The 20550-nt window shown below is 37.5% G+C and overlaps 1 protein-coding gene across 8 annotated transcripts in view; it reads left to right on the top strand.

The window, feature by feature from the left end:
* TASP1 (taspase 1) overlaps positions 1 to 20550 on the top strand; it is a 251016-nt gene that overhangs the window by 61123 nt on the left and 169343 nt on the right. For all 8 annotated transcript variants that reach the window (XR_009689987.1, XM_061125956.1, XM_061125955.1 and 5 more), the window contains 2 exons: positions 2869 to 2948; positions 19441 to 19547. Coding sequence is in view for 7 of the 8 variants with exons in the window: in XM_061125956.1 (XP_060981939.1) it covers positions 2869 to 2948; positions 19441 to 19547 (187 nt within the window). In the remaining variant the exon portion in view is untranslated. The remainder of the gene's footprint in view (positions 1 to 2868; positions 2949 to 19440; positions 19548 to 20550) is intronic.

Below are 20550 nucleotides of genomic sequence, written 5' to 3'. Positions count from 1 at the left end.
ACGGAGACCTGGGTTCCATCCCTGGGTTGGTCCGTGGAGTCGCAAAGAGCCAGACACAGCTGAGCTACTGAGCGCACACACATACAGTGTATAGTATATCGTAAGGTGGAAGAAGTAGAAAAGGGCAGAAGGAGAGAGACGAGGAGTACTGGTAGAGGAGGGTAGCGTGCTGCGTAGTTTTAAAGTATTGAGTTTCAGGCCTCATCAAGGAGATATATTTAAACAGATGGAGAAATTTGCCAATTGGAACATAAGGAAGATCCTGACTGGGCAGTCATGGCGAAGGCTCTGCGGCCAGAGCTGCCTTGACGCGTTTGTGTTTTTACAGGATGCTGGAGTAGAGTAACCAAGAGGAGGAGGAGACACGGGGAGGAGGGGGGACAGAGGACCAGATCATGTGGGTGCCTGGAGACTCTGCTGAAGGCTCCACAAGGGGCTTCTCAGGGTTTTGAGAAGAGGAGTGTCATTACCTGGCTTGCGTTTCCCAAGGATGTCAGTGGCTGGTGTGTTGAGACTGGACCAAGGCAGGGAACAGAGCGAGGCAAGCATGGGAGTGATGAGGCTGTTGCAGCAATCCAGGAGACCGACGGAGGCGGCTCAGGCCGAGGTGGTGCAGGGGAGAGCTGGGAAGTGGCCAGACTCTGGGTGTGTCGACAAGGTGGAGTTGGTGGGTTTCCTAGTGAATTGAGATAAAACTTCTATGAGAGCTTTCTCCTTGGAGAATCATGAATATGTGAGAAATATTTGAGTTGGTGCTGCAGTTAGTGTTCTGGGAAGTGATTTTTTGCTTTTGATAGGATGTGTTCGGTTGCTTTGGTCGTGTCCGACTCTGAAACCCCATGGACTGTAGCCCACCAGTCTCCTCCGTCCATGGGATTTTCCAGGCAAGAATACTGCAGTGGGTCGCCATTTCCTCCTCCAGGGGATCTTCCTGACTCAGAGATCAAACCTGCATCTCTTGTATCTCCTGTATTGCTGGTGGCTTCTTTACCACTAGCACCACCTGGGAAGCCCTTTCGATCATATCGTTTTTAACCAAGCTCACATAACTTTATAGCATTTTAAAATGATATCAAAAGCAGTTATGCCATTTTTTTGTGATGTTGAACTACTGGACATGTAATTTTTGATACTAAGGAAAGTCGGATATTCAGAATTCTTATCCGTAAGACAAGCATCCAAAATGCTCACTTTCTTGGTGAATATTATAAAATGCCTAACATACTTAAAAACTTGCATGGCAGACAGTGACAAACTGATTTTATTTAGAATCAAATCTTTGAATGACTGAGAAATGAAAAATAATACTAAGTGTATTTTATAAAATGCTTTTGATCCCAGATACTGGGATCGAACCCCAAATGACCAGTGGGTGTGCTGAGAATATTAGATTCAGCTCCAAACTTCTGTCTTGATCATTTTGTGCACTACTTTAGCATCTCCTTTACATTTTCACATGAATAGAAGTTATTTCTTATATCAAAATATTTTTCTGAGCAGGAGAAAGTGCTACAAATGCCATCAGGATAGTTCAACTTGCATCCAAGTTCCTACTTGAATTATTCTTCCGTTTTCCTTTATGTGACAGCTTTTCTTGGCTGTTTCTTTGCAGTGGTCTTCATTTGATACAAGAATAAGAGAACTGTTTTCTATTTTTGGAGTCCTTTAGAATTTTTTTAAAAAATGGAATTTTGAAGAGGTGAAGTTGTTTATTCTTGTGGGCTCTCTCCCTCCTCTTTTTTTTTTTTTTTTTAAAGCTCCCTCAGTTCCCAGCTCTGTATATATTGGAAAAGTTATTGAGCCTAACCATCTAGTTTCTCTTTGGAACTGTTTGAATATATTTCTAAGTATCTACTTTGACTTTCTTCTAATCTGCCACTGATCTTATTAACAACCAAATCTAAAGACTTCAATATGTATTACTTTGAGTTTTTATTGTTGGATGATTAGAGGAACAGAAACAAAAAATAGGGAGCAGGAAACTAATGAGTAGGCTCTAGTTCAAGGAATCCATTACTGGCTGGCTGAGATCTTTAAGAAGTTGGCTGTGGAAGGAGATGAAGTGATTGATTATTGTGGTAACTGCTTGCTATTACTGTGTTAGGGAATGGAGTGGTTAATTATCCTGCATGCTATTTGAAATCTTTGAAAGAAAGTCTTTTACAGTTAGCTAACAGTACCCTTTTATTCAGTTACTGTTACGTTAAAACCTGCCATTGGGGCTTAAAAAAATTACTTCTGGGACACACCACACTACCTTACCTCAGTGAAAATGATTCTGAGTCATATGTGTGTGTGTGTGTGTGTGTGTATGTATGTGTGTATATATATATATATATATATATATATATATTGCATCAAGGCTTAGCAATGTAAGTGCATATCATTGTGTTTGGGCATCTCTGGATGTACCCCACTCATTTTGGATAGATCCAGCTGTTATGCTAGGCAAGAATACCAAATCTGAAGACATTTGCTTAAGCTTTAACTCTTGACATGATTAAAATAGTTCTTGTACATAAACTGAGAACCACTTTGATCCAAGATAAATCTTTATATTTTCCACTGGGAAATCAACTATTTTTTCTTATTGTGTTGCATTTTGCCAATTTTTACTTATTAGTTATTGCAAATGATATCATACCATTTACTGTTTCCAGTTGTAAAATTTCTAACTTGGGGAAAAATTAAATGAAGCCTTTTGGTATATAGCCATTTTGAGGTATTGCAAAATTTTTAGTTGCCTTATTATATTGCTTATATTACTTTATTATATATGTATATCAATAAATGTATATATTTATTACCTATATACATGTAGGAGAGGATGACACTGGATTTTTAAAAGAATAATCTTTTTGTTGTTAGCTTTTTAGTTGGAGAAGGAGCCTACAGATGGGCAGTAGATCATGGAATACCCTCTTGCCCTCCCAGCATCATGACCACAAGTGAGTAAAATCTTTTCAAAATTAAGCTGTATTAGCATCTATACCTGAAAGTGTTACATTGCTTTTGATCCATGTAGCACCAGTATTTAAGGAAGAAAGCTTGTATGTTAAAAGATACATGGAAAGTTAGTTGATTTTCAGTCAACTTTATATTCCTGAGGTCCCCGCACTCCTGCTTTTCATGCTTTTATAGAAGTATTGTTAAAGGATCCCTTGTAGGCTACTTAAAATAGTTACTGACAGTAAAACCATAATACCACCCACTTAAAGAGAGAGAAAACATAGGTCAACATCTACCCATTCCATGAGCTGAAGAAGGCCTATCTAAGTACCAAGGGTAGGAGAAGGAAAAACAAAAAAATAGAAAAAAGGTCAAAAGTCATAAATAGATAATACAGCATAACTAATAGGGACATTTAGATTAAGATGCATACATGTTAAATCTTACTTGTTAAATCCCTCTTACTTGGTGAAGGTAAGTGTGTGGTCAAATGAACATAATACATTGTAGGTACAACTGTAGATTGGCATAAATTTTGGAGGATGGTGCTGAGTAATATAAATCAAAAGCCTTAAACCCATTCTGCTTCTCTGAACTTGTCATTAGAGATATAGACATATTTATGTAGAAGGGTGCTCAGTGAGCATTTATTAAAAATGTAAAAGAAATTCTATTATGTATAAAATAAACCATAAGGATATATTGTACAACACAGGGGATGTAACTAATAATTATAAATGGGGTATAAGCTTTAAAAATTGTGAATCACTATACTGTATATCTGCTACTTATATAATATTGTACATCAACTATACTTCAGTTAAGAAAAAGAGAAAGAAAAACATAAAAAAAATTATAAAAAATTTTGAAAAACTCTTATATCCAACCCAGAAGAATGTAAGTAAATAAACCATTACATATTCTTATACTGAAATGTTATAAAGTAACTAGAAATTGTTATAAAGACATAATGATTAAATCTAATAATGACTTTAAAAAGTAAAAAAATGGATATAAATATCTATATTTGTGTGTTTCATATGTCTGTCTTGAGAAAGAAGTCATGGCTGCATATTTATGCATAAAACAAAGAAATTGTTTAAAAACATACACAACTTAAAATTTTTAAAAAGATATTTTATTAAGTAATCTATGAGTATAATTTAAATAATCAAATGAAAAAATGAGGACTCATTGGCTCCAAGGAAACCAAGCTGTAGAAAAAAGATATAATTATGTATCACAGCAAGTGTCTAGCAAGGACCAGCAGTTAGTAACATATTCACAAAATGAGTTTAATGTCACTGAAAGTTGGACTAGCGAGAGGCTGGCGGGAGAAGTGTGTGCAGAGCAGGGCAGGGAGGATGAGGCCTCTGTATTCTCACACTCCCGATCACTAGTTCCGCCTTAAGCTCTCCCCAGTGGAACTTGGGGCAGGCTGCCCTGCCAGTTGCGTTTTGTTTTTCCCTGGACACAGGCCCCTTGGCGACCTGGGTCTGCCTGCGCGCCCCTGGGCCTGCCATGTAGCTGTCGTCTGCTCTTCACTGCCCCATCACTCTGGATCTGCCTTTTCCTCTCTCCAGTATCAAAGTGGCTGCTTCCTGAAGTCATGTGTGGGTTTTTTTTTTTGTTTTTTTTTCTTCTTGTTTTACTCCCACAGTTGGTATATGAAAGATGGGAAGTCACTTTCACTTAGGTTTCTGAAGAAATTGCTGTATCTTCTAACTTCCAATCTTGCTATTATGCAGTCCACTGGCACTTTGGTTCCCAGTTCTTTGTGGTGGTCTTTTCCCCTCTTTCAAAGGAAGTTCTTAATTTCATGTTCTTATTATGACAATGATACTTTGGGATGAGTCTATTTTTCTATTTATGATTACTGAGTTCTCTTTTGGACTTTCCATCTGGAAATACGTCTGCTCTGTTTTGGGGAGATTTTTTTAGAAAATCTTGTGGTAACATTTCTGCCTACCTCTTCTCTATTGTATTTTTCTAATATCTGCGAATTAGAGGTTGGATCTTGTGCTTTAATCCTATGTATCCTTTTCAAAAATTACTTTTTTTCCCCCTCCTTATAAAAATCTCTGTCTTTTGCCCTATTGTCTGGGAAGTTTCTTCAATTTTATCTTCCAAATCTTCTACTTCTAATGAATTTGTAATTTTGATTTTAATATTTTTGGGCTCAGCAGGTAAAGACTCCCAAGATGCAGGAGATGTGGGTTTGATCCTTGAGTTGGGAAGATCCCTTGGAGGAGAGCATAGATACCCACTCCAGTACTCTTGCCTGGGAAATCCCACGGCTTTACAGAGGAGCCTGGTGGGTTCTGATCCATGGATTTGTGATTAATACTTTTAAAACATGATATCCTTGTTCTTGTTTCATGAACTCAGCATTTTTGCTCTCTCTCTTGGTATATTATGGTTTAAAACTTGCTCTTATCTGCTATTTCTGCTTCCTCTGTCTTACTTTGTGTGTTTCAGACACTAATACATGTTTGCTAATTTCCTCAACTATCCAGTGACTCTCTGCAGTTCCATATTCCCGAGTGAGGCACCTATAGGCCTGTTGGCAGCTTTGTGTGAGAGGCAGGTCTGTTTGACCTCAAGAGAGGAGGCCTGGTCATTTCTCTCTGCAGTTTTTCCCTTGGGTTAGGGAGAGACATCTTCCCACCTCTGGCAGGGCGATAGCCAGTATTTGGGTATAGAACATGGGAAGGGCTGGAGGTGTTCCCCCTTTGCCTTCCTCAGGTCTGTTTTTTCAGGTAGAGTCCCTGCCTGCTCCCAGCTGTGCTCCATGTCAGCTAAATTAGGGCCCATCTGGTTCATCTCTCCAGGAGTTAACTTCATGTTTTCTGCAAGCACAAGGAAAGGATATGGGCATCTCCATCTCCCTGTTCTCCTGTTTTTAGTCCCGACCTGGCTTTCAGACACACCAGGTGCCTCTATTTCAAGTTCTCTTGATGTTTCTTTGGCAGAAATTAGTTTAGTTTGGCCGAGATTCATTTGCTTTGTGATGTCCTGGCTAGTGGGTATTGGGGTTCATCTTCCTCTGCTCAGTTAGTTACTTGCTTTCTATTTTCTAAAACTGTGCTGATACCACTCTTATGCTTACCCCTGGTGTCTGCCAGTCTTTCTCCCCACTTACATTTCTTTCTGGTAAATTTTTAGTAGGGCATGGGGATGAATTCATGCATTCAGTCTGCCAATTTTACTTCAGAACATTTATATAAAAACATGTTATAAAATGGTACTAGATTTTTGCAAGATGGCAAAATTATTTTTGACTATATATTAGTATTTTATACTTGGAATAAGAAAAATATAAGGTGCCATAATTTTTTTTTTTTAATGACATATACCCAATCAACAAGAAATCTCTGAGTAAATAAGGTGTTTGAAAGTTAAGCGATATATTTATTTTTTTGTTTTGGCAAAAAAGAATGGTTTTGACTTACGAATTTAAAAGGAGAAGCTATACCTATTATTTAGATTAAAGAAATTTTAAATACCATCCGGTAATCAGCCATTTGTTTAATCCTCATGTAGAAATAAAATGGCATTTTGATGCTGGTTAATGATAATGCTTTATACTCGATTACCTTTAGGGGGCATAATTTGTAGGTTTTTGTTCTCCTTCAACTTTCAGAATGTCTTTCTAAGGTTTATCCTAAATTTCTTACACATTTTCACATATAATTACTTATTTCATTCCTGTATGTAGATTTGAATTTCTTTCTGGCATCATTTCCTTCAGCCTGGAATGCTAAAGCTTTTCTGGTAATGTGGTAGATGTGGTAGTGGAAAATTTTCTCAGTTTTCATTATCTGAAAAAAAAAAACCTTAGTTTGCTTTTGCTTTGAAAAGACATTTTTTGTTGGATATAGACTTCTAGGTTGGCAGGGTTTTTTTCTTTTAGCACTTTCAAAAAATTGTAAAATATTCATAATGTAAAATTTACTATTTTAACAGTTTTTAAGTGTATATAGATTCAGTGGTACTAAGTACATTCGCAGTGCTAAGTAACTGTCACCCTGTCCATTTCTGTTGTCTCCTTAACTCAGCCAGAAACTCTGTATCTAGTAAACATGCCCCCTCTTTCCTGCCCCTGGTAACCTCTCTTCTACTTTCTTTGTCTATTTGCCTATTCTAGGTCCCTTTTCTAATGGAATCACATAATATTTGTCCTTTTGTGTCTGGATTATTTCCTTAGTATGTTTCCAAGGTTCACCTATATTGTAGCATGTATCAGGATTTCCTTCTTATAGCTGAATGATATTCCATTGTATCTTTTGGACACTTAAGGATGTTATTCCATTCTCTTCTGGATTCCGTTGTTCCTGTTGGGAAGTCAGACATGATTGTTACTGCTTTCCTTTGTATAATGTGTCTTCTTGTTCTCTGACTGCTTTTAAGAACTGTTCTTTATATTTGTTTTTGCCAAATTTGTTTTTCTTTGTGCTGGTTTTGTTGTGGATCCAGTTTTTAAACAATTGCTCTCCCTCACATTCTTGCTGTCCCTCATCTGTTTCTCGGACTTCCATTTCACCTATAGTAACCATTTGACACTTTCATGTGTTATTCAAGCTCTAATTTTTTCCTGCCAGTGTTTGTTCTCTGCTTTCTGTGATAATCAAGATTCCCATAGAAACAGAACCAGTATTTATCTATATATGAGATATTATAAAGAATTGGCTCATGCGGTTGTAGAAGTCAACAAGTCCCAAGATCTGCAGGATCAGACACCATGCTAGAGACCAGGAGAGTCAATGGAGTAATTTCGATCTAAGTTCAAAGGCCTGAAAACCAGGAGGTCATCTGGACTGTGTAGTTTCAGTGTGAAGGCTGGCATGCTCAAGACCAGGAAGAGCTAATGTTTCAGTTCAAGTCTGAAGGCAGGAAAAAGTTGATATTCTAGTTCAAAGGCAGTCAGGCAAGAAGATTTCTCTTTTACTCAGGGGAGAGTCTCTGCCTTTTTGTTCTGTTAAGACTCTGAGCTGATTAGATGAGGTCCACCAGTTTAGGGAGGGCAATCTGCTTTACTCTGTCAACTTCAATGTAAATCTCATCCTCAGCAAGCATACCCTCACAGACACACCTGGAATGGTGTTCGACCAATATCTGGGCACTCTGGCTCAGTCACTCTGACAAATAAAACTAACTATCATGTTTCTTCTATTTGTGTGGTTTCTGTTGAATTGTCTCTGAGCTTGTTTATCTTTCCTCCTGCAGTATCTAATTTGATATTAATTTTTTGTTATGATTTAAAAAAGTAAGTGCAAGATGTTGTGTTTTTCAGTTTTAAAGTTTTCCTTAAAAAAAACAAACAAACAGCTTTCATCTCTGTCTTGAAACTTCCCATATCTTCACCCACTATATCCATTGTTGACATATTTATCATTGTTATTAGTAACAATGTTTTAATTGTTTGAAATCTTTGGTAATTCTGAAATCTGGGTAATCTGTGCATCAGTTTCAATTGATAGATTTTTTTTGTGACCTTGGTCACAAATTTTCCATTTAGTTGCATGTCTCAAACTTTTTTTTTTTTTTAATTACAACTTGAGCATGTGGATGATACATTTTAGAAACTATGGTTTATCTTCCTTTGAATGATGTTGAACTTGTTCTAGTATGTAATTAAGTTATTTGCAGATCACCTTGAAATTGTCCCAGCCTGGGTTCAGGGTTTGTTAAAGTACGTCTGTTTCAGTTTTGTTCTTAATTCTAGACTTGTCCCTTAGTACCAGCTTGTGGTCTTTATTCCTGAGATGTGGCCTTTCTAGGGTGTACATTGGAAAGCCTCAAACTTTGTCTCTCGGACAGTGGGTATTTACTAAAACATCTGTCCACTTTTCGGCCATTATTTTCCTCAGTGAACTATTTTTTTTTTTTTTTTAATTTGGCTCCTCAGTGAACTATTTTTTTTTTTTTTTAATTTGGCAGCCCCAGATCTTAGTTGTGGCATGTGGACTTTTCCATTCGCACTTGCAGGGTCTTTGTTGTGGCATGCGAGATCTAGTCCCCTGACCAGGCGTCAAACCTGGGCCCCCTGCATTGGGAGTGCAGAGTCTTACCAGCTGGACCATCAGGGAAGTCCCTCCTCTGTGAACTTCATGGAATCTTGCATCCCGTGTGAGTGAGAGTTAAGCTCTCATTCAAGATTTGAGGGGACTTTTACATAGATTTGGGGCTTCCGTAGTGGCTCTGTTGCAGTGCAGGAGACCAGGGTTCAATCCCTGGGTCGGGAAGATCCTTAGAGAAGGGAGTGGCTACCCACTCATGTATTCTTGCCTGAAGAATTCGATGGACAGAGGATCCTGCCGGGCTATGGTCCATGGGCTGCAAAGAGTCAGACATGACTGAGGGACTAACACACACATAGATTTTGGGCTTCCTTTTGTGGATTTCTCCTTTGCAGGGTTCCTCCCTCACTTTCCAGTGACTTCAGTAGCCCCACACTCCTGCCTTTCCAACCGGTAAGACTAGTTTTCTACCTGAGCTCTATTTTCTGTGCATCTCACAGAGCAGGGAGTGCCTCGTGGGAAAAGCCGTTTGAATATGGATCTTACCTATTGTCCTACTGTGTTTCTTCTTTCAGTGGTTGAATCCTCCCCTATTTTTGTCAGCTTTTGATCACTTGCCTTCAAATAGGTGTTGTTTTTTTTTTTAATTAAAAAATTCTGTCCAGAGTTTATAATAATTGATCTGTGGGTTAGTCTGATATAAGCTATATGTTTTGTAAATGTGTGAAAGCCACTCAGTCATGTCTGACTCTTTGTGACCCCGTGGACTATACAGTCCATGGAATTCTCCAGGCCAGAATACTGGAGTGGGTAGCCTTTCCCTTCTCCAGGGGATCTTCCTGACCCAGGAATTGAACCCAGGTCTCCCTCATTCAGGCGGATTCTTTACCAACTGGGCTATTAGGGAAGCCCTATAATAATAAAATAATATAAATAATTGTATCTAAACATTGTATAATTACTTTTTAAGTGCATGACATAGGAATATATTGTTTTCTTAAATATTGGAGCATTCTCCATAAACCTGGTCTTCCTTTATACTTCCATTACCATTTGCAGTCTCCTGCCCAGTCTGATAAGCACAGTTACCTCTTTGATTTGCTTCTCTCTGTTCCAACAGAAATGTTGAAATGTGTAGTGAAGTGAGGTTGCCCAGTCGTGTCTGACTCTTTGCGACTCCATGGGCCGTAGCCTACCACGCTCCTCCGTCCAGGGGATTTTCCAGGAAAGAGTACTGGAGTGGGTTGCCATTTCCTTCTCCAGAGGATCTTCCCGACCCCGGGATCGAACCCAGGTCTCCCGTATTGTAGCCAGACACTTTACCGTCTCAGCCACCAGGGAAATCCAGAAATGTGTAGTAGTATTCTTTTTATAAGTAGATAAATGGTATCATACTGTTGTATCCTTAGTTTTTAGGTAGGTAGTATTATAATATGATTTTTAAAAATATCGTTTTGTCAGTCAGCAAGGAGTACTTTGAAATCTGTCCATGTTGATATGTATAGAGATGGATTAACTTTAAACTGCTGAGTAGCATTTTACCAATTTATTTAGTCTCTTAATTGATAAGCACGCAGGTTGTTTCTAGTCTTTTCCATTAACATTGATGATTTCATGAATGTTCTTTTACACATCACTTCATATATATATATATATATATATGTATATATATATACATATATATATGTTTATTGTGCTGAATAGTTGGAAGTAGACTTACTGACTCATACAGGATGTGCATTTACTATTTTGTGGGCGATTGCCAGATTCTTAAGTGGTTTACTGTGTACTTTTGAGGAATCTGGCTGTTTACGGTTGGTGCCTTTGATGACCACACAGTAGCTCATACTATGACCACATCCTTTGGAGGCCTTTATGATCAGGGGCAAGTTACCTCCTAGAAACTTTTCTCATGGAGATGTTGTGATTCCTTGAAATAATGTATATTGTAAAGAATTTCTACTCCAATTTCTGGTCCATAGAAATACTCAAATGTTGACTCTTAATATCACCCTCACCATATGTTGGATATGAAGATGATCTTGGTGATGTGGTCTCAGCAGAATTGAATAGGCTTGGCTCTGTAGCATTGACTGGTATGATGATTTTAGTGACTGATCCTGCCTGGAGTTAGGTGTAACCATTAGAGCGGTGGTTTTCAGCTCTGACTGCACATCAGTCGCTGGGGAGCTTTGAGATGTCCTGGCTGCACTCAGAATCAATTAAAACAGCAACTTTTAGATGGGCCCCAGACATCTGACGTTTTTAAAGTTTAAAAGGTAATTTCAGTGCATTCAGTTTCAGAATGTCTGGGATAGAATGTGTACATTCTTTTGAATTCTAGAAAGTTTATTAAGGTTGAAGTTCAAAGGGATGTAATTTTGTTTTCCTTTGGTAAAGGACAACCTTAGTTTGTGCTACAAAGTTGCTACCATCTATTCCTTAATTTTCAGCTATTTTATGCTTTGGTAGGTCCTGTGGTACATCTTTAAATTAAGTAAAGAGTAGATTAAGGACATCCTATTCTATCAGTTTAGGGGCATGATTCTGTCACAAAGAATCCTGTTTTCTTCTTTTCTATGGCTGGGTTGTGTTCTTATATTCAGTAGTTTTTCTGCCTCTGTTTAGGGTACTTTGAAAGATACATATTAACAATTCATGATATTAACATATTGCAGAGTTTTAGCATAGGTATATCAACACTTAATTTCATATGGCTAGTTAATATGGCCAGTTTCAAATTTTTTATTTTGAAGTACTTATAAATTCACATGCAATCCTAAGAAATAGCACAGAGAGATTCCATGTACCTTTTGCCCAGTTTCCTCCCATGGGAACATCTTGCCAAACTAATAGTATAATATCACATTCAAGGTATTGACAGTCAAGATACACAGCCTTTCATCACCACAGGGATCGCGCATGTTGCTCTTTTATAGTCTCACCCACTCACCTCCCACCTTCACCCTTTCCTTGACACCTGGCAATTACTAATCTTTCTCCATTTGTATAATTTTGTCATTTCAAGAATGTTATATAAATGGTGTTCTACAGGATATGAGTTTTTGGGAACTGGCTTTTTTATCACTTAGTATAATTTTCTTGCGATTCATCCAGGTGATTGTGCTTATCAATAGCTTGTACCATCTTAATTGCTAAACAGAGGATATATCACTGTTTGTTTAATCCTTTATCCACTGAAAGGCATCTGGGTATTTCCAGTTCGGGGCTATTATAAATAAAAATTCATGTACATTTTTTCATAAATCTTTTTTTAAATTTTGGTAAAATACACAATGTAAAATTTACCATCTTAAACATTTTTAATGGTACATTTCAGTGGCTTTAATTATATTTACACTGTACAACTGTGACTACCATCTGTCTACAAAATGCTTTTCATCTGAAAAACTGAAACTCTGTTTTCATTAAATGCTAACTCCTCCCTCGTGTCCTTCCCCCTGGCCCTTGGCAACCAACTTTCTGAGTTCTGTCCCTATGAATTTGTCTACTCTAGGTACCTTTTATAAGTGGAATTATACATTTTTCATTGTGTGACAGGCCTGTTTCACTTACATCATGTCCTCAAGGTTTAGCCATATTGTAGCACATGTCAGAATTTCTTTTTAAGGCTGAATAATATTCTGTTTTATGTATACACTACATTTTGTATATCCATTTATACATTGAATGGGTTGAATCAACTTGGCTTGCGTCCAGTGTTTGGCTATTATGCATAATTACTGCTGTGAACGTAGGTGTATAAATACCTGCTTTTGATTCTTTTGGTTACCCAGAGTTGAAATTGCCAGATTATATGGTAATTCTGTTTTTAATTTTTCAAAGAACCATTGTAGTCTTTTTCACTGCAGCTCCACCATTTTAAATTCTCAGTAATAGTGTACTAGTGTTCCAATTTCTCCACAGCCTCATCAGTGCTAAGTCACACTCTTTGTGACCCCCTGCAGCCTGCCAGGCTGCTCTGCCCATGGGATTCTCCAGGCCAGAATACTGGAGTGGGGTGCCATGCCTTTCTTCAGGGGATCTTTCCAACTCAGGGGTTGAACCCGTGTCTCTCTTAAATCTCCTGAATTGGCAGGTGGGTTCATTACCACTAGCACCACCTGGGAAGCCCTCAACAGCCTCATCAACCCTTGTTATTTTCTGCATTTGTTTGTTGTGTAACAGTCATCCTAATGCATATGAGGTGGTATCTCATGATTTTTATTTGTATTTGCCTAATGATTATGCTGTTGAATATTTTTTCCTGTGGTTATTGGCCATTTGTATATCTCCTTAAATGTCTGTCTCCGACAAGGGGAAAAAGCAGTAGCCTTTTAAATTCCCTGGAGGTCACTTCAGCTGGAGGGAGAGGCATTGCAACAATGGCTGGCTGTCTCTGAGTCTGTACCTCAGCCCAGAACCAGCAATCAGAGCGTAGCTTCTGGTGTTTGGAGGATAGGGTCGCCATTGCTCACGTGGCTCTCACAAGCTACCACCACGCTGCTGAAGGAATGCGGGCTGCCTGCCGCAGGGCTGGGAGTGGGGAGCTGGTGGGGGCTACTGCACTGTGAGCTGAGATTCACCCAAAGTGACCACAGCTTATACCCACGGCGTCCCCTGGAAACCTTCCCCTTTAATGGACTCCAGAGTTCCATAATACTTACACTAGACAGACTCTAGCACACCAGTTGTCTCAGTGCAGGGACAGATTCCTGGTGCTTCCTACTCTGCCATCTTGATTCTATCTCCAACTTATTAATTTTATATTAGACCATTCTGATTTAGGCATATTAATCGTATCTCATAACTATTTGCATATACCTTAAAATTTTTAAAAATGTCATTTATAATTTACTTTTGCATATGATATCTTTTGCCTTAAGACATTTAAAATTTTATGTGGTTTTTTATCAATGGACCATCTTTTAAAAATGTTTTAAAAATATATATATTTATTGAAGTATAGTTGACTAACAATGTTTCAGGTACATAGTAAGGTGATTCAGTTATACAAATACATATGTATTATGTTTAAAATTATTTTCCACCATAAGTTATCACAAGGTATTGACTATAGTTCCCTATGCTATACAGTAAACCTTTGTTGTTTGTTTCGTATCTATTTTTTAACTCGGCTTCCCTGATAGCTCAGTTGGTAAAGAATCTGCCTGCAATGCAGGAGACCCCGGTTCAATTCCTGGGTCAGGAAGATCTGCTGGAAAAGGAATAGGGTACCCACTCCTGTATTCTTGGGCTTCCCTGTGGCTCAGCTGGTTAAGAATCTGCCTGCAATGCAGGAGACCTGAGTTTGATCCCTGAGTTGGGAAGATCTCCTGGAGAAGGTAAAGGCTACCCACATCCAGTATTTTGGCCTGGAGAATTGGGGTCACAAAGTTTCATATCTATTTTTTAATTAGAAATCTAGCATTCTATTCATACTAAATTAAACAAGTAGAATCAAAATGTCATAATTTTTTAGTTAGGCAAAAATTCATAAGTTTTCAAAAATATATATTATACATATTTATATATATATGTATGCAAAAATGTTTTTACTAGATAAAGGCTTGAAAAAGAACATAAAAAAAAGATGGAGAAATTAGAGAATATAAACTAAATAAAATGGGAACACTGAATATAAAATAGAAATGAAACAAACTAGATAAAAGTAAAAGATCATCATATACTCTAGTTGTTTTTAAGCATGACTACTCATTAGAAACATCTGGACCTCTGGAGAAAAAAAGCAATACCTGAGCCTTTGTATTTTTCAAAAAATTCAAATAATTCTGATATGCATCTGGATTTTAAAAAGTGATTACAGGTTTTTCTAATAATCCTAGTTCTGGTGATATAGAGTTCTATCATTTTTCTGTTGATCAATCATGATTAATACAATGGTATTAAGTGAGTGGTATTAAGTGAGTAATAGTTACATAATTGCAATAGTAGAAGGTGTTTATCAGTTTTCACAATCAATAGCAAGACAGAAAATAAAAGATAGTTGCAATTGCAAGCTGTAATGGGAACATGATTAACTTAACAATATAAAATAATTACATAAAATTTGGGGGGGGTCAAGCAGAGTGAGGTGGTAAGTGAAGGTGCACACATGCACATGCTTTCATCCACCCAGTCAGTCTGTCTTTTGGTTGGTGCATTTAGTCTATTGACATCTAAGGTAATGATTGATCTGTACGGTCCTGTTACCGTCTTCTTAGTTGGTTTCGGTTTACTTTCTGTAGGTCTTTTCCTTCTCTTGTGTTTCCTGTCTTCCCTAGGCAGGAGCTTTTCTAGTTCCTTTAGCATTTGTTGTAAAGCTGGTTTGGTGGTGCTGAATTCTCTTCTTTTGCTTGTCTGGAAAGCTTTTGAATTCTCCATCAAATCTGAAGCAGAGTCTTGCTGGGTAGAGTGTTCTTGGTTGCAGGTTCTTCCCTTTCATCATTTTAAATATATCATGCCTTTCCCTTCTGGCTTGTAGAGTTTCTGTTGCGAAATCAGCTGATAGCCTGATGGGAATTCCCTTGTATGTTATTTGTCGTTTTTCCTTTGTTGCTTTTAATATTTTATCTCTGGCTTTAATTTTTGTCAGTTTGATTACTGTGTGTCTTGGTGTGTTCCTTCTTGGATTTATCCTTCCTGCGACTCTCAGCTTCTTGGACTTGGTTGACTATTTCCTTTCCCATGTTTGAAAAGTTTCCGGCTGTATGTCTTCTAATATTTTTTCAGGTCCTTTTTCTCTTCTCCCTCTGGGACCCCTATAATGCGAATGTTGGTGTATTTAATGTTGTCCGAGAGGTCTCTTAGGCTGTCTTCATTTCTTTTCCTTCTTTTTTCTATATTTTGTTCTGCAGCAGTGATTTCCACCGTTTTGTCCTCTAGGTCATTTATCCGTTCATCTGCCTCAGTTATTCTGCTATTGATTCCTTTTAGTGTATTATTCATCTCTGTTTGTTTTTTAGTTCTTCTAGGTCTCTGGTAAACATTTCTTGCATCTTCTCAATCTTTGTCTCCATTCTATTTTTGAGATCCTGGATCATCTTCAGTATCATTCTGAATTCTTCTTCTGGAAAGTTGCCTGTCTCCACTTCATTTAGTTGTTTCTCTGGGATTTTATCTTGTTCCTTCATCTGGGACATAACTTTCTGCTTTTTCATTATGGTTAACTTTCTGTAATGTTTTGTGAGGCTGTGCTTCTTCTTGCTCCTTCTCTTTGCCCTCTGATGGCTGAGGCTAAGAGGCTTGTGTAACCTTCTTGATGGGAGTGGCTGGCAATGGGAAAAACTGGGTCTTGCTCTGGTGGGCAGGGCCTTGCTCAGTAAAGCTTTAATCTAATTATCTGCTGATGAGTTGGGTTGCTCTCCCTCCCTGGTAGTTGTTTGGCCTGAGGTGACCCAGCCCTGGGGTCTACGGGTTCTATGGTAAAGTCCAAGAGGATTTACACCAAGGGGGACCTTCCATCCCTGTGGCGAGCCCCTGCTGACCCACACATCCACAGGAAGCCCTCCAACCCTAGCAGGTAGTTTTGGTTCAGTGTCCTTTGGGGTGACTGCTCTCCTCTGGGTCTTGGTGCATGTAAAATTTTATTTGTGCCCTCCAGTACTGAAGTGTCTGTTTCCCTCTGTCCTCTGGAAGGCCAATAATCAAAACCCTGCTGGCCCTCAACGTCAGATTCCCTGGGGATTCTCAGTCCCTTTGTTGGATCCCCAGGCTGGGAAGCCTGACATGGGGTTCAGAACCTTCACCTTAGTGCGACAGCTTCTTTGGTGTTATTGTTCTCCAGTTTGTGGATCACCCACCCAGTGGGTATTGGATTTGATTTTATTGTGATTGCACCCCTCCTACCATCTCGCTGTGGCTTCTTCTTTGTCTTTTTATTTGGGGTATCTTTTTTGGTGGGTTCCAGCATCCTCCTGTTGTTCAACAGCTAGTTGCAATTTTGGTGCTCTTGCAGGAGGAGATATGTGTTTGTCCTTCTACTGCGCCATCTTGAACCAGAAGCCCATCATTGAACCACCTTTTTGATGGATTCTGGCTTTGATCACATTCAATGTAAAATACTCCAAAGTTAAAAACAATAAAATTAAAGTCTTTCTCAAAAAGACTGATATAAAAAGACTGATATTTATGTCTCATGTGTGATGGTTTAATCTTTTTGGACTTCTTTGTTTAGATTTTATATGTTTAAATTGTTATTGTATGATTGCAGTTTTGTGTGTAGTGTGAGGTAGGAATTTACTTGTACTTTTTTCCCCAAATAGGTAACATATTGTGCCAAGAAAGTTTACTGAATAACATGTAGGTTTCCAACTGGTATGAAATATCAGTGTTATTCTCTAATTCTCTTAGAATATACATGAGTGTGTTTGTAAACTTATTGGTCAGTTCCATTACCCTTTTTTTGGGGGGAGGGGGATCCATTACTACAGTATTGTTCTTAGACTTTGTTCTGAGGGCAGCTCTGGTTCCTTTTCCACCTAATTTTCCTAAGATTTGTTTTTCCTTATTTAACATTTTCTTGTTTAATCTTAAAAGTGATATGTTAGAAGATCTTTGTTATTTTTCCACTGTTATTTTGATTAATTTACATCAATTTTGGGGAAATTAATATGTACTTAAAAGTACCATGAAACATTAATCATTGTATTATTAGTCAATTTTCATTTATATTTGCCATATACCCTTTCCTTTGCATGTAATTCCCTACCCATCTCCTTACCTTTTTGTGTCTTTGAGCTTTCATTTTGTATTATTTTGTCTGTTACTGAAGCCCACCCTTTAGTGTTTTCATTAGCATAGGGTCTGGCCAGTGGTGAATTTGTTCATTCTTGTTCACCTGAAGCTATTTTTATTTCACTTTAGTTTTTGGAAGTGAATTTTATTGGATATGCGGCTCTGGATGAGCAGGTATTTCAGCGCATTGAGGAGAACCATTTTGCCTAAATGCGCTTGGTCTTGGGTTAGAGGGTAGGGGTAGGTTTGCTTGGTTCTAGCCTAGCCTTCCTGTGGGGAAGCCTTCCTCTGGATTGAACGTATGGCTGTCCTGCATGTTGTGGAATCAAATTCAACTGCTCTAGTGTTATCCAATGCTCACAGTGCAATAATAATAGCTTTAGCCCTTAGTTTAGCCCCAGAAAAGCTTGATATTTTTAATGTTTGTTTTTTTTTTTAATGCTTTTAAGGTGGTAATTTTCATGTTTTATCCAGTACTTTTGATAATATTTGGTGGGAGAAATTCTTTTAATATTTAGTCTTCTATTATTAGAAAACTGTATTCTTTCCAGTGTTATATTCCAGTTTGTAATTCTCTCATCAGCTCAATCTACTTGTTTAAATCTGTATTAAATTTTAAAATTCCCATTACTGTATTTTTTTTTTAAGAAGTTCTATTTGATTCTTCTTCAAGTCTGTCTGGACATTTTATCACCTATTGTTCCTTAGTTATACATTCAATATCTTCTTATGTCTATGAGCATAAACATATTTTATATTCTGTGTATTATTGATTATTTCAGTATGTGAAGTTTTTGCAGGTTGGATTACACTTTCTAATGTTTGGCTGATTTTTATTTTTCATTTGGGGTGATTTATTTCTCACTCGTTTTATGAATTTGTTTTTTTTAACTATGGGCTCGTGTTAATTGGAACATGGAAATTCTTTGAGGAAAAATGCAGGTTTTTCCAGGGAGTATTTGCATTTGTGTTTAATGAGTCTTTGAAGCATTTTCTCACCAAGATCATTTGTTTTGTTTTTTTATTTGTTTTTTCCAGGGCACATAAGTAATATGGATTCTCCTAATTCTGTCTGAATTTTAAAATATTTTTTATATTTTAGTGCTACCTATATCTGTATTTTTTCCTTATAACTCCAGTTGTTCTTCTCTGAGAAGAAGCCCGTGCCCCACCCTGTGTGCATGTGTGCTTGTGCGTGCACACACACACACACACACACACACACACGCACGCACGCAGTAGATCTCCCTATCCTGAACCGGCCAAGTGTACCATGACTTTCTTCTCATATATTTATAGCCAAGTCAGCTCACAGGTTTCCTGATTCTTTGTGTATTGTGCTTTCCAGTTTTTCCTTCATTAGGTGTATCACCCTTTGGGCTCCCCCTTCTTATGTGGATGATCTGTGATATGTTTTCTCCTCTGCATCGTCCCAGTGTCTTTTATCTCTTATGCACAGAGCCCTTCAAAATCAGAGCTGGCCGTGGCGTGCATTAGCAGACACTGCTGGAGAGCGTCTACCTTCAGAACTCAATTTTCTCTCTGGATTTGACCTTTTTCTTAATCTTAGGTTACTTTTTTTATTCTCCTCTCACCTCAGTGTACCTTGAGAAGACTTACAAAACCCTTTATCCAACATCTTAAGGATTTTGTCTGGAGAAGGCTCTTCAGGATACCTTGTCTACCCCACTGCCCTAATATTTTTCAAATGTTATTTTTAATGTTTCTTTTATAGGATTCAGTTTAGCTGCTTTTAAAAGAAACAAGAGGAAACTAGAGCTGGCAGAAAGGGTGGAAACAGATTTCATTCAACTAAAGAAAAGAAGACAATCAAGTGAAAAGGTCAGGAGGTGTTTAAAATATTAATAATTAATGTATCATAGTGATATATTTAGTTTGCATTTAGATATATAAGTTTCAGAATAGTATGACCCGGTAGAAATATAATGCATGCCACATATGTACTTTTCAAGTTTTCCATCACTACATTTAAAAAAGTAAAAATAAACAGGTAAAGTTAATTTTAATATTTATTTTATTTAAACCAGTGAACCCAAAAATCCCTTTAAATATGTAACCAATGAGACAATTATTAGCGAGCTATTCTATTTTCTTTTTTCGGTATTGTCTTCAAAAGCAGTGTATATTTCACACTTAACAGCACGTCTCAATTATGACACTAAATTTTCATTGGAAATATTTGATCTGTATTTAATATTGTAAAATTAATAGTTGATAAGATAGGTTTACATAGCAGATTACATTACAAGCATACTTAAAACGTTCCAATAATTGACTTGAATATCTGTTCCAAAATTAAAGTTAATTAAATTGTAATAAAATTAAAAATCTGACTTCTTATTTGTCCTCACCATATTTTTAAGCACTCAGTAGCTCTGTGTGGCTCATGACTGCTGTTTTGGCTATTGCAGCTCTAGGTGAAAATGGCTGTTCAGGGGATGGAGTGTTATAGGGAAATGTATATATTAGATTCATGTAGGTTTCTTTGCATATTCTAATTGCATGTCTGTTTCTTGTTTTTAAACATTCTTTGTTTGCATTTCATGCATTTGTGTGCCATTATGAGTCCATGTGTGGCATTTATTAGGTGTTGTAGGGAATAGAAACAAGTTGAAAACTATAACAGTCTTGTTCAACCTATGGCTTCAAGGTCAGATAGCACCAAGATCATGATGGAATTCTCATGTCACATCATCATTTGATATAACTTGGAATCTCAGTATTCTTTTTTGATTAGCCCTTCTATAATTGCTTAGATACTGACTTACACTTTTTGTCATAGCTGTGTGTGGTTTACTCATACTAAATGCATACTAAATCGTCT

This window comes from Dama dama, chromosome 23 (assembly GCF_033118175.1).
Source record: "Dama dama isolate Ldn47 chromosome 23, ASM3311817v1, whole genome shotgun sequence".
Classification (NCBI taxonomy): domain Eukaryota; kingdom Metazoa; phylum Chordata; class Mammalia; order Artiodactyla; family Cervidae; genus Dama; species Dama dama.
Note: the sequence above shows the minus strand (reverse complement) of the source record. Positions and strands in the feature narration are given on the sequence as shown.